This window comes from Microtus oregoni, unplaced genomic scaffold (assembly GCF_018167655.1).
Source record: "Microtus oregoni isolate MIOR12 unplaced genomic scaffold, Mior012 000048F_ref0000485, whole genome shotgun sequence".
Classification (NCBI taxonomy): Eukaryota; Metazoa; Chordata; class Mammalia; order Rodentia; family Cricetidae; genus Microtus; species Microtus oregoni.
In genome coordinates this window covers 6,380,747-6,407,278 of record NW_024543222.1, presented here as the reverse complement: position 1 = coordinate 6,407,278, position 26,532 = coordinate 6,380,747, and the positions used below count along the sequence as shown (strand labels likewise).

Here is a 26,532-nt window from a genome sequence, read left to right as displayed (position 1 = left end):
AAAAAAAAAAAAAAAAACGAGCGCTCAAGGCCAACATTGCCACCGTGGCTCAGGCCGTGGGACCGGCTCCCGGCCTGGCAGAAGTACTTCCGCCCTCATCCAAGATGGCGGGGGGGCGGGACGGTGTCGGCAGGCGGAAGCGGCCGGGTGGCCACTGGCTCAACACCATGGCGGCCGCGGCCGCCTCCCCGGCTCTGAAGCGGCTGGATCTGCGCGATCCCAACGCGCTCTTCGAGACGCATGGAGCGGAGGAAATCCGCGGGCTGGAGCGCCAGGTTCGAGCCGAGATCGAGCACAAGAAGGAGGAGCTGCGGCAGATGGTGGGCGAGCGCTACCGCGACCTAATCGAAGCGGCCGACACCATCGGCCAGATGCGCCGCTGCGCCGAGGGCCTGGTGGACGCCGTGCGGGCCACCGATCAATACTGCGCTCGCCTCCGCCAGGCCGGCTCCGCGGCGCCCCGGCTCCCGCGGGCCCCGCAGGTCAGTCCGGGACCCGAACCCGCCACGTCCCGCCGCCCTCGGCGTCCGGCGGACCCCACCCCTCACCTTCCGCCGGAGGAGCCCGCCCCTCGCGCCGGTCCGGGCTCCGGGGAGGCGTCTGCTGGCCTTGCTCAGGACGCTGATCCGCTCCCGAAAAGGCGACCGGCCTTTTGCTCCAGGAGCCTTCCCGGACTTCCGGACGATTCCCTCGCGTCCCTCGGGTTCCCGGTGCTCTCCTTCCCTTTTAACTGAAAACGCCAGGGGTCTCTCGACAGTCAAGGAACAGATTCTTCCAGTTTGCTCACACCTTCCCATCAAGTCATTCATTCCTCATCCCACCCGGTACTCGAGCCTGGAGGATTGAGGGAGGGCAACCTCAGCCGTCAGGCCCTCCCCCTTGTAATAGGCGAACAATTTCATTTTAGGCAACGAAGCTGGTCTAGAAAATTCAGGGCATCCTGTCTTCCGTTCCCTGAAACATTAAAGACCTGATGCGGAATGGTGGGGTGGGAAGCGCATCCTAAGCATGTCCATTGGCCTAGGCATAAACAGAGAGCATATAGGGTAAATATTTTTAAGCTGGGAGAACTTACCGAACCAGAAGAAAGAAAACAAAAGCACAATCTAACTCAAATTCAGAGCTAGCTTTCTCGTGCTACTTGGGTTTCAGAAAAATCCAAACCAAAAAACTGGGCAAGTATAATGAAAATGGACATAGAAGGTTGGAAACACCTTGGCCCTTATCACTCCCTAGTCTATGCATTAAGTACAGCCCCCTTCAGAGGACCAGACTTCGTTAGCTAACTTCTGCACGCCTTTAATCCCAGCATCGGAGAGGCAGAGGCAGGCGGATCTCTGTGAGTTCGAGGCCAGCCCGGTCTGCAAGAACTAGTTCCAGGACAGGCTCCAAAGCTATACAGAGAAACCTTGTCTCGAAAAACCAAAATAAAATAAAATAAAAATAAAACAAAACCCCCCAAAACTTTAACTATATAAACCTAGTTTTTAAAATGTATTGATTTTCATAGTTATGGCTGTTGTATTTCTAGGGCAGCCCCACAAATTCCTTCCCCATTTAAATCACAAAAAGAAGCCTCCCAAATCCTTTTCCTGCAGCTTACATTCTAACCAAGGAAATAAATCCATGAGAAGTTCAATTTATTTAATTAAATAATTTAGAATAGCAGTAGAAAATATTTTAGGGGGCTGGAGAGATGGCTCAGAGGTTAAGAGCACTGACTGCTCTTCCTGAGGTCCTGAGTTCAATTCCCAGCAACCACATGGTGGCTCACAACCATCTGTAATGAGATCTGGTACTCTCTCTGGAGAGTAGGCATATATGCAGACAGAACACTGTATACATAATAAATAAAAAAAATAGAAAATATTTTAGCATAAAAGTGATTAATCACCAAAATTGTGTCCGTCTAACATAATAGTTCCAGAGGAAGTGCTTTAGGTGTGGGTCCTCCTCAGTGAGGACAACTAAGGTTTGGGAGATTGTCTCCGGCCAGCTAGGCTGTTAACAAAATATTCGACACTGTGTGGTTCATAAAGAATAGAAATTAATTTTCCCACGGCATTGGGTCCTGGGAAGTCCAAGATCAAACTGTTAGCATTTGATGTCTGAAGACCTGCTTGCCTCTCATGGCAGATAGGGAGGAGCACACAAGAGCCAAAGTTAATCCACCTGCCCTGCCCCCAACACACACACACACACACACACACATGGCACTAGCGAAGACAGAATCGTGAGGTGAGAGGGCAGACTGAGAGGCCTGAAGCTTGGGCCAGATGAGCAGTGAGCACAGAAATCTTTGGTGCCCTCGAAGAGGGAGGAGAGAAAGTAGGAAGGCTAGACATCAGACAAAGGAGGAACTTGGATAAAGGGTTCCTGCCACCAATAACTAGATGGGGAGATGTTGGCCTGCGTCAGACCCCACTACCCCATGGCTGAGTGACTAAGTCTAGCTTGAAGAAACTTGATTTAAGAAAAAAAAAAAAAAAAGACAGGTTTTCTCTGTTCAACCCTGGCTGTCCTAGAACATTCTGTGTTGACCAGGCTGGCTTTGAACTCACAGAAATCCACCTGCCTCTGCCTCCTATGTGCTGAGATTAAAGGTGTGCACCACCACATCTGGCAAAAGCTTAAAACCTTAAAGTATCCCACGACTTCTCCCCAAGCCCGTATAAAGGGATCCATGCTTTTGTTCGCTCTCCTTCTGCCCTCCAGCCACAGCCGCCATCCGAGAAATTCTACAGCATGGCTGCCCAGATCAAGCTGCTGTTCGAGATCCCCGAGAAGATCTGGAGCTCCATGGAAGCCTCTCAGCATCTCCAGGCCACACAGCTCTACCTGCTCTGCTGCCACCTGCACAGCCTGCTCCAGCTGGACTCCTCTAGCTCCAGATACAGCCCCATCCTCTCGAGATTCCCCATTCTCATCCGGCAGGTGGCAGCAGCCAGCCACTTCCGGTAAGTGAGCGCGCCCAGGCTCTCTAAGGATGTCTGGACCTCACTTAATCCCTACTGTGTCCCGGAGTCCCTCTTCTTTCTCACCTAGTTTGGGGTGAGATACTTCACCCCAAATGTTAGCCATTCCTTGTTGATCTTTGTGAGTCTTCCTAGGTCAACTATTTTGCATGAAAGCAAGATGCTGCTCAGATGCCAGAATGTGTCAGAGCAGGCTGTGGCCGAGGCCCTCTGCTCTGTAATGCTCCTGGAGGAGAGTTCTCCCCGCCAAGCCCTCACAGACTTCCTGATGGCCAGAAAGGCGACTATTCAGAAACTCCTGAACCAGCCTCACCACGGTGGGTGTGCTTTCCTCTAAAATTCTCTAACGGGATGGAGTGGCATGTGTCGAGACAACCCGAGGCATCAGTGTCCTGTGTCCAGCCTCGGTAAAGGGAAAGTTTAAACGAGGGTGATTTCTTCTTCCAGGTGCTAGCATCAAGACCCAGATTTGCTCTTTGGTGGAGCTACTGGCTACCACTCTGAACCAAGCCCATGCCCTTTTCTACACTCTACCGGAAGGCGTGCTGCCCGACCCATCCCTGCCCTGTGGCTTGCTCTTCTCCACCCTGGAGACAATCACAAGCCAGCATCCCACAGGTGAGCTCAGACCCTTTCTCCTCATTCCGTCAGCTGATCTGCCCCATGTCCCAGCTCCTATGCCAGGTTCTGGGGGATAAATCAGTGAACTGGGAAGATTCTGTCTCCTACTCCACGAACATCGTAGTTGAGTTGTAAAAGCAGATGCTGAATCTTCAGCGGTGCAGGGTGCTGCTTGATGCCAAGCATAGTCATTGCTGTAAATGCAAAGTACCGGTTGCCTAGCAACATTGGAGGGATCTTCTCAAGGCCAAAGAGGACTTCCCTGGGGAAGTGAGGTTAAACCAAAAGCTGAAACCGGGAGGTGGCAGGCCTATTACTTGACGTCATACATGAGACAGAGGCAGGAGGATCTCTTTGAGTTCAAGGCCAGCCTGGTCTACAGAGTGAGTTCCAGGACAGCCTGAGCTACACAGAGAAACCCTGCCCCTAACTACTCGGTGCCTGCCATGTGCCTGTATCCCTAGCTACTCAGAAATCTTAGGCAGAAAGACCACTGGGGCTCAGAGTTGGAGACCAGTCTGAGTGACATGGCAAGATCCCACCTGTGCGTGCGTGCTCACACCCACACACGACTGTACAGCATTCTTTCATTTCTTCCATTTTTGCCTTCCTTTCTCTCCTGGCTGTACTATTCTTCTCAACCAGCAGAATGGCAGAGTGTTGGGAAGCTGCCACACACAATGAAGGCCTGACATTTCCTATTCTTCCTTTATCTAACCTTTATCCAGACTGCCCCACAAGGGCAGTGGACTAGGATTTCCCTACTGGTTGTTTAGTTCTTAATATGCTGTTCAAAGCACAGCCTGGATTCTTCTCCCTTGGCTTTTCTCCAGGAAAGGGCATCGGTGTCCTGCAAGGGGAGATGCAGCTGTGCAGCTGGTTCAGACACCTGCCAGCCTCCATTATGGAGTTCCAGCCAGAGCTACGGACGCTCGCTCATCCCATCAGCCAGGAGTACCTGAAGGACACGCTGCAGAAGTGGATCGACATGTAAGCAGTCAGAGAGCATCCCCGAGGCTTGACCTGCATGCAGCCTCTGATGTGGCCACACTTGGGAGGCATGCGCTGAGACTCTCAGTCACCTGGGTGACGTGCCACATGTCAGCCACCCACTCGGGGTGCACTGCTGCCCTTGTACCCTCTTAGTTATCTGTGTGGGAGAATCAGAAAGCTATTTTTTCGTGAGTTAGAGAAATAGCTCAGCAGAGCGCTTGCTGTTCTTCCAGAAGATGTGGACCCAGTTCCCAGAGCCCACATCCATCTCTGTAACTCCAGCTCCAAAGGGATCTGCTGCCTCTGACTTCTGGAGGTACCTGCACAAGCACACAAGTACACATAATTAAAAATAAAATCTCTGCCAGACAGTGATGGTGCACGCCTTTAATCCCAGCACTTGGGAGGCAGAGGCAAGCAGATCCCTGAGTTTGAGGCCAGCCTGAACTACACAAAGAGTTTCAGAACAGCCATGGCTACACAGAGAAATCCTGTCTATAATAATAATAATATCTTTAAAATAATTTATCTTTCTGAAACAGTAAGTAAAAGCTTTTCTCCTTATGTTTGAGTTATGTCTACTCTGAGCTTTTGTTTAATGTGCTGGTTCTGAGCCATGCCATGGAGCTCTACATAAAACGTGGCATGGGGCTGGAGAGATGGCTCAGCGGTTAAGAGCACTGACTCTTCTTCCAGAGGTTCTGAGTTCAATTCCCGGCAACCACATGGTGGCTCACAGCCATCTGTAATGAGATCTGGTGCCCTCTTCTGGGGTGCAGGGACACATGCAGGCAGAATACTGTATATGTAATAAATAAATAATCTTAAAAAAAAAAAACGTGGCGTGCTAAGGGCTGCAGAGCCCCAGCGTCAGTCCAGTTAGAAATGTGCAGATGGACCCAGGCCAGAGGCTTCAGATGAAGTTTTAAGAATTTTCTTAATGAAATAAAAACCAAAAATCAAGGCCAGGTATGCTAGTGCACACCTTCAATCCCAGTGCACAGGAAACAGGCCTGTCTACATAGCAAGTTCCAGGCCAGCCAGGAGTTTATAGTGAACCCTCTCTTTATACACACACACACACACACACACACACACACACACACGCATGCAGAAGTCAGGAATCTAGTGGAGCCCAAGGAAGTGGTCTTGTTGCAGGTGCAGTGAAGACATTAAGAATGGGATCACCAACCTGCTTATGTACGTGAAGAGCATGAAAGGTCTCGCAGGGATCAGAGATGCCGTATGGGACTTGCTCACCAACGAGTCTGCCAGCCACAGCTGGGAGGTGGTGTGTCAGCGGCTTCTGGAGAAGCCGCTCCTGTTCTGGGAGGACCTGATGCAGCAGCTCTTCTTAGATCGGTTACAGGTGCGGTGAGCATCTCTTGGACTGCCTGATGCCCAAGCCTAGTGTGCCCTTTTGTCCACGTTGAAAATGCCCTCGTGTACTAGATGCCTTCTTTCCCTGTTTCTTACCACATCTAAATTTTCTAAAAGCTAAGAGAATTAGCAGGTCCCTGTCTGATGCCCCTCCATGATGGTTTGTCCTCTGCCACACAGTGCTGACAGCGTTAGCCCTTTTTCTCATCGCCGTGAAATACCTTGGGGAACCATGTATTTTAGCTCAGTTTTGAGAGTTCAGTACATGGTAACTTGGCTGGTTTGGACCCATAGTGAGGCAGAACATGTGACCAGAGCACGTTAGAGCCTCTGTAGTGAGGCAGAACACGTGACCAGAGCATGTTAGAGCCTCTGCAATGAGGCAGAACACGTGACCAGAGCATGCAGCAGAACCTTTTTACCTTGTGGCAAACAGGAAGCAGATGGGGTGGGAGGGACAACAGCACAGACCCTGAGGAGACACCGGTGGCCTTGCTTTCATTAAACCCACTCCTAAAGTAGCCACAACCTCCCAAAGTGCCACCAAGGTGGAACAAGCCGTTAACCCCTGAGCCTGCGTGGCATTTCACACTCAGGCGCCAATACTCACTCTGAGTGTGGTAAAGAACGTTCCAGATGCTGGCATAAATTGCCATTTCAGCTCGTTTGGAAAGTTCCATGAAGTAATGACTGAAACTCTGCTCTCCTCTTTAGACCCTGACCAGAGAAGGTTTTGAATCCATCTCCAGCAGCTCCAAAGAGCTTCTGGTCTCAGCTTTGCAGGAACTGGAGAGCAACAACTCCACATCGAATAAGCATGTCCACTTTGAGCAGAACATGTCTCTCTTCCTCTGGTCCGAGAGTCCCAGCGACCTGCCTTCTGATGCTGCCTGGGTCAGCGTGGCAAACCGGCCTCAGTTTGCCAACAGTGGCCTCTCCATGAAAGCCCAAGCGGTCAGCCCTGGGGTCCAGAGCTTCTGTTCTGCCCTGGATTCTAAGCTGAAGGTTAAACTGGACGACCTCCTGGCCTACCTTCCCTCCAGTGACACACCACTACTCAAGGACCCCTCTCCCGTGCACCAGGCTAAGAACTCTGCCTTTGACAGACATGCAGATGCCGGGACTGTGCAGGACATGCTGCGGACTCAGTCTGTGGCCTGCATCAAGTACATTGTGGGCTGCATCCAGGCAGAGCTCCAGACCATTGAAGAAGTCACACGCGATCAGAAGGATATCCTTCATGGCAGCAAACTGCATGCAGTCCTCTTCATGGCCAGACTTTGCCAGTCCCTGGGAGAACTGTGCCCTCACCTGAAGCAGTGTATTGTGGGAAAGTGTGGGGGCTCCGAAAAACCTGCAAGAGAGGCCAGGGCTCTGAAACAGCAGGGGAAGGAGAAAGCTCAGGAGGTACTCCCCGTGCAGGCCCAGTGGCAGGAAGTGAAGGAAATCCTGCTCCAACAGAGTGTCGTGGCCTACCGGGTCTGGAGCTCAGCGCTTGTGAAAGTGAGTGACAGGGAGTGACGGGACTTCTTGGGGCCTTACTCGAGTCTGCCCATTCTCAGTCCTGCTGACTTATTCATAGCTAGTGCTTATTCATATCTGCCATAACCTGCGCCGGGCAGCTCCTGTGTAAACTTCTGTTCCTCACCCTAGACTTTATGGCATGTTTTCCTCTTACCAACCTGGACAGGGAATCCTGCTTCCTGCTTGTGTGTCAATACCACAGCCCCCTGTGGTCTTCATCCAGGTGACACCAGGCATTACTAAGGTGGCTAGCAACTGCATCCTCCCGCTGGGTGTTGACTTGCCAAGGGAATGGGGCTGGCTGTTTGCCACCCACACACTGGCCACTTTAAACCGAAGCTGCGAGGGCCCCGAGGAACTGATGGTCTGTTCTCTTTTTATCACCAGTTCCTAATCTGTGGCTTCACTCAGTCATTGCTTTTAAGTGATGCTGGCTCAATCCTGGCCACTGCCACCAACTGGGATGAACTAGAAATTCAAGAGGAGACTGAGTCTGGCAGCAGTGTCACGTCCAAGATACGCCTCCCTACGCAAGTGAGTTCGTCCCACCGTCACGGGTGCTTGGGCTGCAGAAGGGGACAAACTGCTCTGAGGGAGCAGGGTGCTTTGAGAAAGCCATTTCCATGTGTGCCTTCCGAGGACCAGCTGAGCGCTCGCTCAGTGGGCAGATGATGCTTGATTGGTATCCTAAGTGAGGACTGCGTGGGGCTTGCTGAGTGCACTTAGCAACATGTTCTTATCTTTCAGCCGTCCTGGTATGTACAGTCCTTCCTGTTTAGCTTGTGCCAGGAAGTTAATCGGGTTGGAGGCCATGCCTTGCCCAAGGTGACCCTGCAGGAGATGCTGAAGACCTGTGTGGCCCAAGTCACAGCTGCCTATGAGCAACTCACAGAGGAACAACAGATAACGGTAGATACCCAATGTTTTCCCAAACGAACAGACCTTTTTCTTGGATTTGGGCAGTTTGTATGAAGGGCACAGAATGGCATCATTGCCCACCCCTGGCCCCGGTCCCATAAGTATGCTTCATTGTGTTAGGAGAGGCATTCAGCTCTGCAGGTTGACTGTTACCCTGAAGTTAGGACTGGTGGACAGCATGATAAAAGCTTTCACAGTGAAAACAGCTAAGCTCTGGCACCAGTGCCACCATTTGCTCATGCAGGCTCTGGGCAAGCCTTTAAACCCTTGATGTACGCAGGATCAGATAGCAGTAGATGGGCCGCCCGGCTGGGAGTGGCTTCCACACACAGGAGATACACCCATCCCTTCCATGCTGGCTGCTAAGTAGATGCAGGATGGAGGATCCTGTGGTACCAGAGGTTCTTTTTAGGATGGGAGGAGGCCCTAGCCTCTCGGCCGCCACTACACCTGTGTCTTTGACCCTTGACGTCCTATTTCATTGGGAACTTTTAAAGGCAGGGCCATCCTGACTTAGAAGTCTTCCCTTCTGAGCCTCAGAGCTCACAGACATCTCCAGGCAAGAAGCCTTGCCCCTTTGTGATAGCCACCTTCAGCCCAGAGCCTGACTTTAAGGGCTGGGTCTCTAAGATTTTAAGACCAGGGTTCTATACTGAACCTGTGGGTGTCAGCGGCACCTTCTGAAACTGTACCAAGCTGTAATACAAGCAGAACCTGCAGCTGCTCTGAGACCCATGTAAGCAATCAGCCCCTCACCAGCCAGCCTTCACTTGCAGAAAGAAGGGACATTTCCAATGACCCAGAATCGAGCCCTGCAGCTCCTCTATGACCTGCGCTACCTCAACATCGTTCTGACCAGCAAGGGGGAGGAAGTGAAGAGTGGCCGGAGCAAGCCAGACTCCAGGTGACTATTCCTTCTGGACGCCTCCAAGGCAGCCTCTTCCTGATGCAATTAATGGACAGTATACTTAGGTTTCCTCTTGGGGTTTTCCCAACTTACAGTGGCAGGAGAGTGCAGCGTTCAGTTGAAACGACACTTCAGGTCCAGGATTTAGATCTTTGTCTGGGCCAGCAATAAACTATGTCTTGCACTGTGTAGAATATCTAAAAGCTGCCAGGCAGTGGTGGCACACATCTTTAATCCCAGCACTTGAAGGCAGAGACAGGCGGTTCTGAGTTTGAGGCCAGCATGGTCTACAGAGCAAGTTCCAGGACAGCCAGGGCTATAAGCAGAGAAACCCTGTCTTGGTGGTGGTGTCCATGAGTTGAGCAGTTGGGCAGCCCTGAGGCCACACCACAGGGAAACATCTCCCATTGTGTGTCCTGTACTACTTAGCTGTGGTTGGGCACAATCTTACAATAGTCTGTATGCTGGTGTTCAACAGCCTAAGCTGAGGCCCCTTTCCTGAAGTACTCACAAAGAAAGCTTGCCACATCCTGCACATTGTTTAGTTTCTCTTACAGTGAGTCACTGTGTAACAGGTAGGTTAAGTAACACTTGCTGAATAAATTTCACAGCCAAGTAAAGCAGGCAGAACCTGTTTGGTAAGCAGAAGGCACATAACTTAGGCATCATGTCTGGCTGATTGTCCTAAGGACACTATGCAACTCGGCTGGACAATGCCCACCTCTGGGGTTTCTATCGTAGTAAGAACTGCCAGGTCGTTTTCTGTCCTGAAGTGTGTGGAGAATAAAGTTTCTGACTCTTCGCAGACTTGAGAAAGTGACCGACAGGCTAGAGGCCCTCATCGACCCTTTTGACCTGGATGTTTTCACACCACATCTCAACAGCAACCTTAATCGCCTGGTACAGCGGACTTCTGTAAGTTGGGTCACAGTCATGCTAGTGTGACTAGTGAGGAGAGTGGGTGCATCTGGTTCAAATCACTAAGCAAGTCTGCCCCAGTCCTTCGGGCACAGGGGTAAGATCTTCAATAGCAATGCTGGAGGTAAGGGTTAGTTTATTTATACAGCCTCACAAAAAGAAATACATGGGTGCCGGGCTCAGTGTGAAAGGTGTGCACCACCAACACCAAGTTCAGTCCCTGGGACCCATATGTGAGAAGAAAACTGATTCCAGAAAGTTGTCTTCTGACCTCAGGTGTGCTTGTGGACATGGACGGCTGTGCGCATACACAATAAATGTTTTAGAAGTGAACTCCATGGCTTTGAGAGTCTCACCCTTGGCAGATTAAGGAATAATTCTGAAAAATTAGCACTTAAAAGTACTCTCCCAAATGATGGCTAGACAGGGAAGCCACTGTCTCTTGGGGTGAGTCACTGGGCCCCCTCCCTTTCTGACCTGCAGGTTCTATTTGGATTGGTTACTGGTACAGAGAAACAGTTTGCCTCCCGGAGCAGCACATTCAACTCCCAGGAACCCCACAACATCCTGCCACTGGCCTCCAGTCAGATCAGGTGAGTAGCTCGAGAGACTCCGTCCGCGGGCCGCGGCTGGCTGTTCACCACGTGAAATCGTCTTTCTTCTTTGAGGTTTGGGCTGCTTCCCCTGAGCATGACAAGCACGAGAAAGGCAAAAACAACCGGCAGAGGCGTCGAAACACAAGCCCAGGTTAGTGCCAAGAAGAGGTTCTCCTGGTTCTTCCAACCCCCTCCTCCACTCGGGAGCCAAACCCCCACCAGCTCTTTTAGAAATAACCAATTAGGCACCATATGGCAATGCACTAAGGCTGCTTTTTAATGGCGGCACAAGAATACAAGGTTTCACTAGCTTGAGCTCATAGAAAGACGCCCACTGGCTTGAGCCCGTGAAGAACACACAGCACAGGACAGAGGTGGTTTCTTGCATGCTGGAGGGTAGGGAGAGTTGACTGGTGACTGGCTCCAGCACTGCCATCACAGCATGGGGAGCAGACCCTTGTCTTGCAGATGGTCCCATCTGTGCCTTTAGCTGGGTGGGAAACAGGAAGCGGGCTTTCTTGAGCATTGTTTTATTAATACATGTTTTGTTTTGGTAGGACGCCATCCATTAAGCCTGCCGGAGCCCTCCTGGGTATTTCTGGATTGTGTTGTGCACATGTGTGCTTGACAGCTTTTCTTAGAGCACTGTTTGACTGTTTGTTAGATAGAATTCCAGAAAAGTCCTTTCCCACATTCCCTGCCAGCAAACCCAGTAAGATTTGCATCCTCAACAAACACAGGGTTTTAAAATCTGGAAGACAGTCCTAAAAGAAAGCAACTTTCTGACCTCCGGGCTTCATAACACTATGGTTCCCATGTCAACACAGCTGGCCTCCATGCTGTGGCCTTCAGAGCAGCAGTGCGTGTCCACTCTTCCTGGCGTGGGCCGTCTTCAGACTGTAGCTGTAGCAGTCTAGCCTGCTGTGGTCCAGCAGCTCCCTCGGACCCTTCTTACTAGAGCCGTCCCTGCTCCTCAGTGCTGCTGCCTGTGTTGTGTGGCCTGAGTGGGGTGCAGTGGAGGGGGAGCTGCCAGGAGGCTTAAGGCACTTCCTCTTCATCTAATGGCAGGTTGGCCCCCCAGCACTCTCCAGAGCAGGTGACCCGACACATCCTGGCTCCTTGTTCAGACAGCTCGCCAGCGAGGAAGACGACTCACCTGCATCTTCCTTATTCAAGCTTGCCTGGCTCTCTAGTATGACAAAGTAGCATGGAAACAATGCCCAGGCTCTAATTAAATACTACTGCATCGCTTTCCCAGACGTGCCTCTCCTTGTGTTTCTACACTGCCCCAATCTTCCCGGTTCTGATGATGGAATGCGGCCCCCTAGCAGGCAGGGGTGCTGTCAAGCATGAATTAAATACTCACTCTTTATCTAACAGGCAGCTTGTGCTTCATCAGCACTGACCACTGCCTTGGCTATGGGCACTGCACGGGTTAGCAGTTAAGCTGTTAATACGCAGATTTATAAGACAATTACTAGGTATTTCTTAGACTACGGGGTTCTCTGTAGCATCTGCAGTGAAGACTAGAAGAAAACAGGTATGCAAGTGACATCCTCCCTGGGAATACAAATATGGAACAGACACAACCAGGCAGGGAAAGTGCTTGGCCTCACGGTCTTCAGGGCAGGCGGCTGTTCCCTTCCAGGAAGGATTTTTCATGGACACCTACACACTAAGAGGTAGTATGGCAGTTAACATCAGTGCAAGACTGAGTCAAACTTCCTATATTTGGAGAGAAAACTTATGTTTTTTTTTCCCATGAAAACTAGATATTCTTTACTAGTTTATTGAGTTAAAAAAAAAAAAAACCTGAAGATCCCACATTTTTAAGAGGCTCTTACATACAGTAAATGTCTAACTGACAGATGTGGAAATCAGTCAGAGACTTCCTCAAACACTGCCATGACATGGACTTGATGCCCTCTCTCAAAAGAATCCTATAAAAAATTGCTCCCAAGCCCCTCTGAAATCGCAATAATACAGCAAAACCCCACGTAAACAGCTGCCTGCTGACCCAATACTCAATATAGACTGAAAGCCAACAGGCATTTTTTTTCTGTGTGCAACTTTTAAAAACAAATCATTAAGTTGAAATATTCAATATGCACAGTGCTGTCCCTTCACAGAAGGCAAGAAACTGCCGGAGCATCATGTCAGAGGCCGGCCTCGGTGCTGTAGGCTGTGAAAATGGGCCTCCTTCAGGGTCTGATTGATATGGAAGTAAGGGCCTTGGCACAGTGCAGACTGCTCGGGCAGCACCGGCTGGGGGGTGCTGGGGCAGGATCCAGGGATGATGTGGCTCAAGCTGCTCTCTGGCCCACTGGCCCTGTCTGGGCTGTTGATGCTGCTGTTGCTGCTGCTCCCACCACTGTCGCTGCTCGAAGACTGAAAGAAAAAGAAAAGGCCAGGGTCATATCAGCCAGTCTTCCTGAAAAAAGACTTTACTTGGGCTTAAAATAAGACACCCTGTTAAGAGTCTTCTTTGTAATGGCTCAGGAAAATTCCACTGTGATTTTTCTTTAAATTAAAGGCAAATGCCTTTAATCCCAGAACTCAGGAGGCAGAGACAGGTGGATCTCTGTGAGTTCAAGGCCAGCATGGTCTCCAGAGTGAGTTTCAGGACATCTAGGGATACACAGAGAAACCGTCTCCAAAAACAAAACAAAAGATCCATTGTGTATGTGTTCAGCGCTTTCAGTCACTCATCTTTTGATGGACACCTAAGATGACTCCATCTTGCTGCTATGAAAAGAGCAATACACACAAATGCACAAGTGCTGTATGGTGGGATGCCCAGGAGTGGTCCTCTGGGTTGTACGGCAAGAAAAATGAAAGCATGATATTAAGCTCTCCCAGACTTTATGTGCAACTAGAGAGGGGTCATGAAAAGAAAAAAGATTTTAAGGATGTGGGATGGACAGTGTGATACAACATATGAGACATGAAAGTGGGAAGAGGGCTCCTCGGGTGACACAGGAGGAGGAAAAATCCCCCCAAAAGTATATACTGAACCACCACAAAGAAACTGCTATTTCATGTACTCACAACACTGGGCTTCTCACACACAACTACCCTGTCAGGTAGGAAGTGCTGGGTCTAATACATGGACCTTGACTGCACGCCCTTCACCTACATCTTATTTTTTCACTTCTCTGTTTTAACCTCTCATTCAATCCACCACTTCCATAAACAAAGGTGTTTAGTTCTCAACTTCAAGGAAAGTATCAGCTACTTACTGGTACAGGGATAGAAAAGGCATGCCCTGTCCACAAAATGAACCACTGACACAGGTAACTGACAACTTGCACACAAAATAATGTCCTGTAACTACTTAAGTAGAATACAAAACACACTTAAAAACTAGCCTGTCCACCTTGGTGCCAACACACAATGTGTGCCTGAGTGTGTGCCCCTGTGCCCTCTCACAGCATGACCTAACATTTATTTATCTTTTTAAAAAAAGATTAATTTATCACATATACAATGTTCTACATGCCAGAAGAGGGCATCAGATCTCATTATAGACGGTTGTGAGCCACCATGTGGTTGCTGGAGTTGAACTCAGGACCTCTGGAAGGGCAGGCAGCACTCTTAATCCCTAAGCCATCTCTCCAGCCCACATTTACTTATCTTAAAGAAGCTAATCAGAGGCTTTATCAGAGCAAGTCACTTGAAAAATGTCTGCCTTTCAACACTAGAATTAAAACTACCCTCTTTTATCTGGGAAGGAATCAAAACCTAAGGAAGGGGTACAAATTGAGCTGGTTTAGAATCTGGTTTGAAATTTGGCTCTTTGCTATATATATATCTAACGTACGTTCCCTTGACAAAGGTATTTGCTTTGAAATATGTTTACAGCTATGTAAAGTCTATACATAAAAGAAAAGACTAGAAAGAAAACAGACCAAAGTAGTTACTCCGTTAGAATGGGAGAATTATGGGGCTGGAGAAATGGCTCAATGGTTAGGAGTACTGGCTGCTCTTCCTCAGGACTTGAGTTCAATTCCCAGCAACCACATGATGGCTCACAACCATCTATAATGGGATCTAATGGCTTCTTTTGTCTGATGCTCTCTTCTGTCATGCAGGCATACATACAAATAGAGCACTCATATACATAAAATACATAAAACAAATCTTAAAAGAATGGGAGGACTAAGAGCACTCCCTGTGCACACTCGTTATGTTTCCTTTTAAAAGGTGGGCCTTGCCCACCTCCCAGCGCTCTCTCTGTCTCTGTCTCTCTCTGGCCACTCTTGTCCCCAGGGACCCATCTCTGCCTCCTTCTCTTCTTTTTCTCTGTCCCCTTTTCTGCCCCTTCTCTCTCCTCTTCCAATAAAACTCCCATGTGAAAAAAAAAAAAGAATGGGAGGATTATAGATACCTTTTCCCCTCTATCAATTTTTCTGTAGTTATATATTTCCATTAAAAATAGGATTTAAGATTTATTTTATGTGTATGAATGTTTTGCTTGCATATATGTATGTGCACCATGTACCCAAAGAATTTAGAAGATGTTGGCTCCCCTGAATCTGGAGTTAAATGGTTGCCAATTACCATATGGGTGCAGAGAATTGAACTCATGTCTTCTGTAAGAACAACCAGCATTGTTAACCACTGAGCATCTCTCCATCCCATAAAAACAAGGTTTATAAATGCTTCCAGATCTACATTTTCAAAGTGATTATTAAGTCCTAGCTCTAGGTACTAATATGCATACAGGTAACTCACCTGAAACAGTCAAAATGCACTGCTTGGAAGCATCGATTGGTACACCTGACACCCACATATGACTTAAGCTACTCAGCACAAGCACATACTCAGTGCTCACAGGTAGTGTCTGTGCAATTAAAGCAGTATTCAATTTTCTTTTCCTTTTTATTGTTGTTGTCTATTTGTTTTTCGAAACAGGGCTCTGTAGCCCTGGATATCCTGGAACTCCCCAGTAGATTAGACTGGCCTTGAACGTAGAGGTCTGCCTGCCTCTGCTTCCTGAGTGCTGGCCTTAAAAGCATGCACCATCACAGCCCTGCTGGAGTTAAATAAGTCTTAAAGCCAATGCCAAAACAAAAAGCTTACTCTACAAAGGCCTCTCCCAAGCTACCTTAACAGGTTAGAATGGCTACCTACACTGAGGTCATGGATATTTAAGTAGGTCACTACCCTAGATCAGAAAGAAACTCATGGAGCAAAAGTTCTGTTTCTTAGTCTGATTTCTTTACTGTCTTTCATTACAGGCACTTTCTGAAAATCATAGGCAGAACCAGAGTTAAGTCTTTAGTGAGTCAAATTTGCATGTCAAGTTGCATGTATTTCAAACTGTATCAGCCAAAATTACACTGTTGAGAAAAGATGAAAGCTCATTAACAGGTCACGGAGCTCTTTTTTAAAAAGTATGCTTCTAACTAGCTGGTCTTGCTGGGGTTTCTCGAGCTGCAGCCTCCAGATGTAGTCCAGGCTGGCCTGGCATGTGTATCATGCCTTCCTCAGCCTCCCACGTGCTAAGATTATAGGTAGATGTCGCCATGTCCAATGCTCCAGTTCATTTTTTTGTTTGTTCCCTAGTTCATTTTTAAATCTTGCAAACCAACTCATGGTAACATGGGTAAAACGTCTCACAAACAAACCTAACTGGTCAAACTAGTTAAATTGTAATACATTCATTACATATATATGCACAAAATTATTCTCAGCACTAGAAACTTACACATCTAAGAAGTCACTTTTTCTTCAGACTAAACCCTACATATAATGTATCATCTGGGTTGTTTGTTTCTTTTTCTTGGGCTGGCTAGTTCCAAGACAGCCAGGGTTATACAGAGAAACCCTGTCTTGGAGAGAAAAAAAAAAAACAAAAAAACAAAAAAACCTTTCCTCCCATACCCAAGAGTATTAGGGCAGCACAAATTGGACTCAATGAGTGTTTTAAAAGAGAAAGAAAACACAAAGTCAGGCAAGTAGGGAAGTAAGGAGCAGGGGAAGAGGGTTAATATGATCAAACCACACTATAAAATTCTGGCCAGGCGATGGTGGCGCACGCCTTTAATCCCAGCACTCGGGAGGCAGAGGCAGGCGGATCTCTGTGAGTTCGAGACCAGCCTGGTCTACAGAGCTAGTTCCAGGACAGGCTCCAAAGCCACAGAGAAACCCTGTCTCGAAAAACAACAACAACAAAAAAAAAAAAAAAAATCTGGAAATATTAACAGAATATTTTTGAATTTTTTAAAAAAAAACCTTTTCTTTGCCATATATATACTTCTCTGTGTGTATAGTGTACATCACATCACAAAAAGGCATTTAGAGTTGGGATCTTCTATTTCATTTAACTACTTATTTACTTATTTAACTATTTGTTTACTTTCGTTTTTTTAAAGCCCCCATGAGTGTGTGTGTGTGAGAGAGAGAAAGTGAGTGAGAGAACGAGGGGGGGGAGTGAGAGCGAGAGAGAAAACAAGAACCATAAGGAAAGAATGTTACTACAAACAGAGTAAGGTCTTTAGTTACTTACAAATTTGAGACAGACTCTGAAAAAGCTACTGACCTATCAGTCAGACTCTAGGAAGGCTGTTCTGCTTCCATGACTAACCACAAGAACTGAGAAGCTTGTGGCTGGAATGAGTCCTCCAGGGGAGCCTCTCACCAAGGCCTTCCCTCACCCTCCAGAAGAGAGGAGGAACGGGACAAGTGGTGCAGGGCATCCAGGAGCTGCCTGTGGGCAGGGCAGGCAGGCAGGCCGACCGCTGGGATGAACTGCTCACCCGTCTCTGAGCACAAACAGTCGCCCTGTGCTCTCTCAGCCACAGGTGAAACGGTGAAATGGGCAAAGACTAATCAAGCTGCTCTCAGTCAGTGATGCTACCTTTCAGGATCAGATGGCTGGAAGGAGATGCTCCTATGTGATGGAACACAGTTCTGAGTTCAAACTGCCATTCTGTCCAGAGGAACTATCCTATCCCTGTTATACCTGCATCTGAAGGCACCAAATTCTTTTGCCCAAATTGGTTCCCTGCTGTTTGCTAATAATCTCATGGAAACACTGACAACTCTGAAGAGTCCCGTTACTAAAGCCCATGGAGAGTCAAGAGTACAGGCGGTTATTATATCCTCATGACTGCTGCAGGGTGGTGCAGCCGGAAGGGCGCTGTCCTGACCAGACATCCTGGAGTCACTTGTGGGCTTCTGGCATACTTGCCAGAACACCAGCTGTTCTCATGCCCACTGGCTGCTATGAGCATGTCACCAGGGCTGCTCAAGCAGTTGGTAAACATTTACTGAGCTCAACTGAGGAAAATGGTGGTAATGCATCCACAGATAACCAGTCCACAGCTACTGCTGGAAAAGAAATGCAGTGGTGCATGCTGGGTTAAGTTCCACTGGTCCATGAGGAAAACTTGGAATAGACAGGGAATGACAAACCAAGGCAAGCAGCATAAACTCAAAGTACAAATGGAAAAAGAGTGTCCTGAGGGTGACAGGCTCAGTGTGACACACCTGGACGGTGTCAGGAGCTGGTAAAACACAACACAAAGAGAGATCATGGCCAGATTACAAGAGGCACTGAGGCACAAGCAGAGGTTCCAAACACTCAAGTCATGCTCAGATCTGCCCCAGGGAGTTAGGATCCCAAAGATCTGTGTATGATGAGGTCTGGAGAGATGGAAAAGAGGCCTACTAATGTTTCCTCATAGGCCAAGCAGGAAGCAGGCACAGGGCCTGGAGGATGTGTTGCAGGTGTGTGTCATACCCAACAGGGGGCTGTGAGGGCCCTGGTAGGACATGCACATAAGAGCAGGAGACACCCAAAATCATTTGCTGAGTATCAACCACTGCTCACACCCCCACGAAGTTTAGTCAACAAGGAAGCCCAGCAAGGAGAAGAGGGAGGGAAGGTCCCTGAGAAAACACAAGACGGCTGCAGACAAGCAAAGACAGCTGGGGGTAGGGAAAGGAAGAGGCACCTAGGAAGCTATAGATGGGTGAGTTAGGAAGCAAGAGGGGCAAAGTAGCAGACCAGAGAAGATCCATGTTAAAGCTGAGAGGTGCAAAGAAATGAGAAAAACCAGCAGTTACCCCAGAACACTGGCAAGCTGTGTGACAGACAGGAAGATGCAGGACTGCGGTGTAGAATGAATACACAAGGAAGGTCATCTTTAGTTTCTCAAATTGCTCACCAGAAATGCTGCTCCTCTGGATAGGCTTGCCTGTAATTCTATCCTTACCAGGCTGGGACATTAGATTAGCTTAAACGATAACCTCTTTATACCATAGCAGAAATTAAACACCTCTAAATATGGCTTTCTACTCCTAAACTTTCAAAACCTGCCCAAGCAAGCATATTAACTGTGGAGTCTCTCTGCTTCATAAAGTCATAACTTAGCCAGGCATGGCAGTATGCCTGCAGTTCCAGCACTCTAGAGATGAAGGTAGGAAGAGCAGCCTGGGCCAGCCTGGGCCATCTGGGCTGTAAGACTCTCAAAATGCAAACAAAACTGAGTACAGGACAGAGAGAAATAAGCCATCAAGGATGGAAGCCTCCTCCCTGACGGCTACTTGTCACACTGCTAAAGGACAGGACGCTATGCAGGCTGCTGAGGGAGCACTCTCACTGAGTCTTTCTCAGCTGTGTTACACTACTGACCGGCCAGTGCCTATGGCACTGAATCCATAAGGTAAACCAACCTCCCGTGTTGTATGTGAGACCTATTCCAAGGGAAGGATTCAACCAGTACCATAAACCTGTCCACATGCTGGAGGGTGGAGAGGACCTAGGTCTCAGCAGAGAAGCTAAATGGACATGATGTGCCCATCAAACTGCTATCTCAATTATGGTGTTTCTACCTACAGATTAGTGTAGGCAAGTGGTAAGGGATACTCAGCCACAGGTGGGACTTCCGTAATGCCTCCTCCTTAACATCAAAGGTTGGGAAGGAAAGAATGGAGGCATCAGAGGGAGGACTAGAGGATACAGAACGCCTGTGAGGTCTTGTCTCTGAGGAGCAGTGTTTACTGGCCAAGACTTTTGCAAGAGCAGACCTGTCTAGGCTAGTGAGATGGCTCAGGGGTAAATGTACTTTACTGCCATGCCTAACAACCTGAATTCAGCAGCCGGGACCCACACATACTGTAAAAAGAAAACCAACTTCCACAAGTTTTCCACTGTTCTGGGTGAATATAATACTAAATAAATAAATGCAATTTTTAAAAGTTAAAGATTAGGCTGGAGAGATGGCTCAGTGGTTAAGAGCACTGGCTACTCTTCCAGAGGTCCTGAGTTCAAGTCCCAGCAACCACATGGTGGTTCACAACCATGAGATATAGCGTCCTCTTTTGACATGCAGGTGGAACAGTATCCCCGTGACCTATATGCACACAATGGTAGCAGAGGGGGAAGGGATTCACAAACCTTCACTCCTCCCTGAGTATCTATAGAAAGCTAATGGTTGCAGGGCAAGGTTTCAACATGCTCTGTGGTGCATCCATTGCAAGAAGCCTATATGCTCCTAGAATAACTTCACCCACAATCTTAAAAACAACCCTAAGGAAAATCAGTAGGTCATCAAAAATAGTAAATCAAAAAATAAATGAAGACAGAGAGTAGAAGAGGTTCTGGGAAGGAAGGGAAGAAAGGGGGAAAGAGGGAGTAAATATGATAAAATACCTTACATGTATGCATAAGGTGGCCATAATAAAGCCTATTATTGTGTATAATTTAATTAACATATGCCAACTAAAATAATCAGAAACAGAAAGCTTGTGTGTATTTATCACCTAGACTCACAGGCTTCTCTTCATCCTCCCTTTACCATGGAAGGAAGGAGGGAAGGGAAGAAGGAAAATAATTTTCTTTAAATTTTTTTTATTGAGCTAAATATTTTTTCTCTGCTCTCCTGATATGGGAGTCCCCTCTGTGTGTTTCTTTTCTTGGTTAATGAATAAAGAAACTGCCTTGGCCTGTTGGCAGGACAGAACTTAGGTAGGCAGGGAAGACAGAACTGAATGCTGGGAGAAGGAAAGAATCAGAGAGATGCCATAGATCAGCCGGACACAATTGCTGGGAATTTTACCTGGTAAGCCACTGACACTTGGCGATATATACACTAATAAAAATGGGTTAAATTAATATAAGAGTTAACCAATAAGAAGCTTTAGCGAATGGGCCAAGGAGTGTTTTAATTAATACGCTATCTGTGTGATTATTTGGTGGCTAAGCTAGCCAGGCAGCCAGGAAGAACAAGTGGCCTGGCTCTCCTTGCAACAATTGGCGCACAACGTGGGGCCTGAACCCACAACCCTGATATAAAGAGTCCCATGTTCTACTGACTGGTGATGTGGGAATCACCTCTGTGTGTTGCTTTTCTTGGTTAATGAATAAAGAAACTGCCTTGGCCTGTTGATAGGGCAGAACTTAGGTAGGCAGGGAAGACAGAACTGAGTGCTGGGAGAAGGAAAGAATCAGAGAGACGCCATGGATTCGCTGGAGACAGATGCTGGGAATTTTACCCAGAAAGCCACTGCCACAAGGCGATATATAGATTAATAGAAATGGGTTAAGTTAATATAATAGTTAGCCAATAAGAAGCTATAGCTAATGGGCCAAGCAGTGTTTTAATTAATACGGTATCTGTGTGGTTATTTCAGGGCTAAGCTAGCCAGGCAGCCAGGAAGAACAAGTGGCCTGGCTCTCCTTGCAACACTCCCTCCTCCCTCTCCCCTCCCCTTCAATCCTTTCCCATTATCCCCATGCTCACAATTTACTCAGATCTTGTCTTTTTCTACTTCCCATGTAGATTAGATCCATGTATGTTTCTCTTAGGGTCCTCTTTGTTGTTTAGGTTCTCTGGGACTGTGAATTATAGGCGAGTTTTTCTTTATGTCTAAAAGTCACTTATGAGTTAGTATATATTATATTTGTCTTTCTGGGTCTGGATTACCTCACTCAATGTTGTGTTTTCTAGATCCATCCATTTGCCCCCAAATTTCAAGATGCCATTTTTTTTTTTGCACTCTGTAGCACTCCATTGTGTAAATGTATATTTTCCTTATCCATTCTTCAATTGAGGGGCATTTAGGTTGTTCATAAACGCTTCAGTAATGTAGTAGGATACAAGATTAACTCAAAAAAAAAAATCAGTAGCCTTCCTTTACACAGATGATAAATTGGACTGAGAAAGAAATTAGAGAAATATCACCCTTCATAATAGCCACAAATAACATAAAAAATATCTAACCAAACAAGTGGAAGACCTGTATGACAAGAACTGTAAATCTTTGAAGAAAGAAATTGAAGAAGACACCAGAAAATGGAAAGATCTCCCATGCTCTTGGGTAGGTAGAACTAACATAGTAAAAATGGCAGTCTTACCAAAAGCAATCTCCAGATTCAATGCAATGCCCATCAAAATTACAGCAAAATTCTTCATAAACCTCAAAAGAACAATGCCCAACTTGGAATTGAAGGAATGCCTCAGCAGTCAAGAGCACTGGCTGCTCTTGCAGAGGACCTGGGTTTAGTTCTTAGTACCCACATGGTTGCTCACAACCTTACATAACTCTGGTTCCTGAAAAACCTACATCATCTTCTGACCTCCACAGATACATAGTGCAGATAAACATGCAAATAAAACACTCTTACACATGAATTGAAACTTGAAAACATCTTTTTAAAAGATTATACTAGTCCAGCAGTGGTGGCGCACGCCTTTAACCCCAGCACTCGGGAGGCAGAGGCAGGAAGATCTCTGTGAGTTCAAGGTCAGCCTGGTCTACAGAGCAAGTTCCAGGACAGCCAGAGCTAAACCCTGTGGGGGAAGCTAAAATAAAACAAACAAATAAAAAAATAAAACAAAACAAGCAAAAAAAAAATGATTTTAGCCGGGCGGTGGTGGCGCATGCCTTTAATCCCAGCACTCGGGAGGCAGAGGCAGGCGGATCTCTGTGAGTTCGAGACCAGCCTGGTCTACAAGAGCTAGTTCCAGGACAGGCTCCAAAACCACAGAGAAACCCTGTCTCGAAAAAACAAAAAAAATAAAAAAAAATAAAAAAAAAAAGAAAAAAAAATGATTTTAAACTGGGTTAGGAATGTAGCTTAGCAGTAAACACTTAGACTGGCACTTACACAAGGCTCTAGGTCCAATCCTCCAGTAAATAATAAATTAGTGAATAAATAAATATACACAATACACATTCCTACTGCCAGCTAACAGCTACTTCTCCTCAGTTACAGCAGTGCTCATCCTGCCTCTGAAAACTCCTACATGTGTTCAACTACAACTCAACCAGCAGAGCAGCTCCTGTGAGTCCAACCGGCTTCTTTACAGTTTTTTTTGTTTGTTTGTTTGCTTTTGAGACAGGATTTTACATTATACCCAGGCTGGCCTAGAACTTACTATGGTAATTCAAGAACCTGTGGTTGGTCTCGAATTAATGGTGAGCCTCCTACCTCAGCCTCTCAAGTAGTGGGATTACAGACATAGCCTAATCTAGTCCGTTTTTACCAGCCTTAGAAGGTGCTCAATAATATTGCTGAGTTACTCTTACAAGGGACAAAGGGGCCAGTTCCCAGCATCTCCACGGCAACTCACAACCACTCAAACTCCAGTTCCAAGGAACTCAATGCCTCTTCTGATCTCCGGGGGCAATAGGGCCACATGTGATGTACATACATGCAGGTAAAACACTCATACAATAAGTAAACTTTAAAAAAGAAAAGAGGAAGGGAGGGAAGGAAAAGAAAGAGTAAAGAGAGAATTCTGCTGCCTTTATACAGGACTCAAAAGGAAGATACAAGTTAATAAATCACTTCCTGTCTTGCTCACTGAGCAAAGAGCCATGCCTGGCTTATGTGTTAACTATCAGGGGACATTAAGAATTGCTTAAAAAAATTAATCTTACATTAGCAAACTATACTTTAATTTAAAAATAGTGCCAGGGGCTGGAGAGATTACTCAATTGGCAAAGTGCCAGCTGCGCAAGTCTGAAGATTCAACTTTGTATCCCCAGAGCCCACATATGAAACTGGCAGTGGAAGGAATGCATCTGTAACCCCAGGGGACTACACTGGGGAGTTGGAGACAGTAAGAACTTGAAGGCTCACTGACCAGCCAATCTAGCCAAAATGGAAAGCTATAGATTCACTGAGATCTTGTCTCAAAATATAAGGTGGAGGGCCAACAAGATGGTTCAGTGGGTGAAGGAACTTGCTGTGCAAGCCTGGCCACCTGAGTTTGATCCCTAGAGTCCATGTAAAGAAGGAAAGAACCACAACATTGTTCCCTGACCTCCAAACATGCAGTGTGACACACACACACATACACTCCCGCACAAATATAATTGCATACAAATAATAGTAATTTTAAAAATTAGCAACAAGGTAGAAAGCAATAGAGGAACAGACCGCCCCCAATCTCACAGTCTTTGGCCTGCATACATGCATGCACCATGCACACAGAAGGAAAGCCAGACAAAGGAGAATCCTAAGGCTTACATGTCCTTAACTCTAAGTCACTGGAGTTAAAGTTTTTTAAGTCCTCAAACAATAACTCATCTCTTCGCTTTTTCTTGTCTACTTCCCCAGATACTACATATCATAGCATCTACTTTGGGAAAACTTTCCAGATGATATAATTCTGCTGTGACTGAAGTGAAGCCTAGGGTCTGGCTGCTCATGGCTATACTTAGCAAAGCCCATCTGAGCTGGCATGTCTTCTGAAAGCAGCTCACACCAGCTGAGGGCAAGCAGCCCTAAGGCCAGGCTGTACGCCTCCTCCCTGCCTCCTATCAACCATGCTATTTTTCTGTGGCCCAATTTCTCCACCTGAGTGGGGAAAAGTCTTAATTAAAATGAAAGGAAGAAAACACACACAAAGCAAAGTTCCTGCTGGCAGAGCAACTCTCCAAGTCAGGTCTCACTGCCCTTCACTCAGAACATCAAGGCAAGAGGTGTCCGCTACCTCCAGCTTTAGACAACTGACCCAGTGGAAGAGCTGCATGAGACAAATGCTGCACGGCCAACTGTAACGTGTAGCAGAAAAGAGCAAGTCTTAGAAGCTGATTAGAGGTAGTGATTTTAAGCAAATGTCTCACAAATGGAAAAACATTACCAGAAAAAGAACTCTAAAACTATTTTAGTATTTCAAGATAGCCCCGGAAATGACTGTTTTGTTTTTATGTGCATTGGGGTTGTTTATGTGCACTTTGTCTGCTTGTGTGAGGGTGTTGGATCCCCTTGAACTGAAGTAACAGACAGTTGTTGAGTGCTAGGAATTGAACCTGGGTTCTCTGAAAGACCAGCCAGTCCTCTTAACCACTGAGCCATCTCTCCAGCCCCAGGAAATGGGTTATCTCATCCTAAAGGAAGCATATCTTGCTGACTCAGCTTCAGAATTAGAAGGTTAAGTAACACTTGTATTAAGCCAGTAGTTTATTTATTACATCAACTGACAATATTAATAATTTATTCTTCTCTTTTATATACAATTATCAGAAAAGAGTTACAAACAAAAGAACCTATTCCAGTGGGGAAGTCAGTCACTCGGGCTTCACTTCCCACTTCAGAAGACCCCAGCCTCTGACTCTCCGGATCACCTGTTGTTCACTCATCACCCCAGCACTGAGTAAGCTCAGCAAAGCACAGCAGCCTGTGTCCAGCAAGCAACACTGAAAGTAATAGTTAAGATACCCAGTTGAGTGAGCTTGCCAATGGGTGCAGACAAAGGTTGTCACCGTGGCCTTAAACTGTAATGAGGACCAGCTAGCCCACACTTCAGACTATTGATTCCAGACTAGTTCAACAGTGAAACTTCTCTGGACAAGAAAGATATGTGGACCCAAAGATTAAGTCACAAGCCACTATTTTCTTCTGGGACACCAATGCATAGATGGTAGAAACTAAGTCAAGGGTATTTTCTACAAACTACAATTAAAACAACATAGCCTGGCATGGTGGCACACACCTTTAACCCCAGCATTCGGGAGGCAAAGGCAGGTGACTCTCTTCAAGTTTAAGGCCAGCCTTGTCTACACAGCAAGTTCCTGCTAACAAGAGCTACAGGGAGAGATCCTATCCACCCCCATCCCAAACACAACAACAACAACAAAAAGGTGGAGAGGAGGAAATCTCTTAGTTTGAGGACAGCCAGGGCTACACAGAGAAACCGGTCTTGAACCCCCCCCCCAAAAAAAAAAAACAAAACAAAAAATTATTAAATTAAAAATTAAAAAAGAAAAAGAAAAGCCAGGTGGTGGTGGCGCACGCCTTTAATCCCAACACTCGGGAGGCAGAGGCAGGTGAATCTCTGTGAGTTAGAGGCCAGCCTGGTCTACGAGCTAGTTCCAGGACAGGCTCCAAAGCTATAGAGAAACCCTGTCTCAAAAAAGAAAGAAAGGAAGGAAGGAAGGAAGGAAGGAAGGAGACAGACAACAAAATCAAGTCCAGTGAGGCAGTTCAGCAGGCAAAGACATTGCCCAAGTCTGACAATCAACTTGATTCCTAAGCCCACACAGTGGAAGGATTTGAGAACCAGTGCCTCTATGCATCATTTATCCTCTGCCCTCCACAGTGCCCGCCTCCAGGACACACACAAATGAAGATAAGTAAAGATAATTTTTTTTTTAATTTTTAAAAAGGAAACAAAATTTTTAGGTTAAAAAAGAAGATGACATTTTTAAGCCTGTTCTAAAGCATTAAAACCACAGACAG

General features: G+C 46.9%; 3 protein-coding genes across 6 annotated transcripts in view; 1 reads left to right on the top strand and 2 right to left on the bottom strand.

The window, feature by feature from the left end:
• Positions 1-826, bottom strand: part of Slc39a11 (solute carrier family 39 member 11) — a 441,115-nt gene extending 440,289 nt beyond the window's left edge. The window contains exon 1 of the mRNA XM_041635707.1: positions 549-826. The gene's annotated coding sequence lies outside the window, so the exon portion shown is untranslated. The remainder of the gene's footprint in view (positions 1-548) is intronic.
• On the top strand, positions 102-12,379 carry Cog1 (component of oligomeric golgi complex 1). 3 transcript variants are annotated; one of them, XM_041635700.1, is made up of 15 exons: positions 102-482; positions 2,716-2,957; positions 3,111-3,292; positions 3,423-3,593; positions 4,430-4,586; positions 5,748-5,958; positions 6,684-7,472; positions 7,881-8,027; positions 8,241-8,402; positions 9,188-9,315; positions 10,125-10,233; positions 10,720-10,829; positions 10,905-10,983; positions 11,390-11,424; positions 11,901-12,019. In XM_041635700.1, the coding sequence occupies exons 1-14, from the start codon at positions 105-107 to the stop codon at positions 11,402-11,404; spliced, it is 2,880 nt and encodes a 959-aa protein (XP_041491634.1). In that variant the 5' UTR covers positions 102-104; the 3' UTR covers positions 11,405-11,424; positions 11,901-12,019. The 3 variants fall into 3 exon arrangements, with proteins under 3 accessions (XP_041491634.1, XP_041491633.1, XP_041491632.1); XM_041635699.1 differs by having other exon boundaries at positions 11,390-12,043; XM_041635698.1 differs by lacking the exon at positions 11,390-11,424 and having other exon boundaries at positions 103-482; positions 11,901-12,379.
• A 226-nt stretch (positions 12,380-12,605) lies between these two features.
• Fam104a (family with sequence similarity 104 member A) overlaps positions 12,606-26,532 on the bottom strand; it is a 21,265-nt gene continuing 7,338 nt past the window's right edge. Inside the window, exon 3 of one of the 2 annotated variants that reach the window (XM_041635712.1) lies at positions 12,606-13,220. In XM_041635712.1, the coding sequence (XP_041491646.1) occupies positions 12,984-13,220 (237 nt within the window). In that variant the 3' untranslated portion in view covers positions 12,606-12,983. The remainder of the gene's footprint in view (positions 13,221-26,532) is intronic. The other variant, XM_041635713.1, reaches the window with a different exon arrangement.

What these genes read in the sequence shown, in the direction of transcription:
- Cog1 (XM_041635698.1), top strand. Translation starts at nt 105, where the DNA reads ATGGCGGGGGGGCGGGACGGTGTCGGCAGGCGGAAGCGGCCGGGTGGC. An exon ending in GCAGCAGCCAGCCACTTCCG is followed by an intron (nt 2,958 to 3,110) that starts GTAAGTGAGCGC and finishes GAGTCTTCCTAG; the next exon opens with GTCAACTATTTTGCATGAAA. An exon ending in CTGGCCTCCAGTCAGATCAG is followed by an intron (nt 10,830 to 10,904) that starts GTGAGTAGCTCG and finishes TTCTTCTTTGAG; the next exon opens with GTTTGGGCTGCTTCCCCTGA.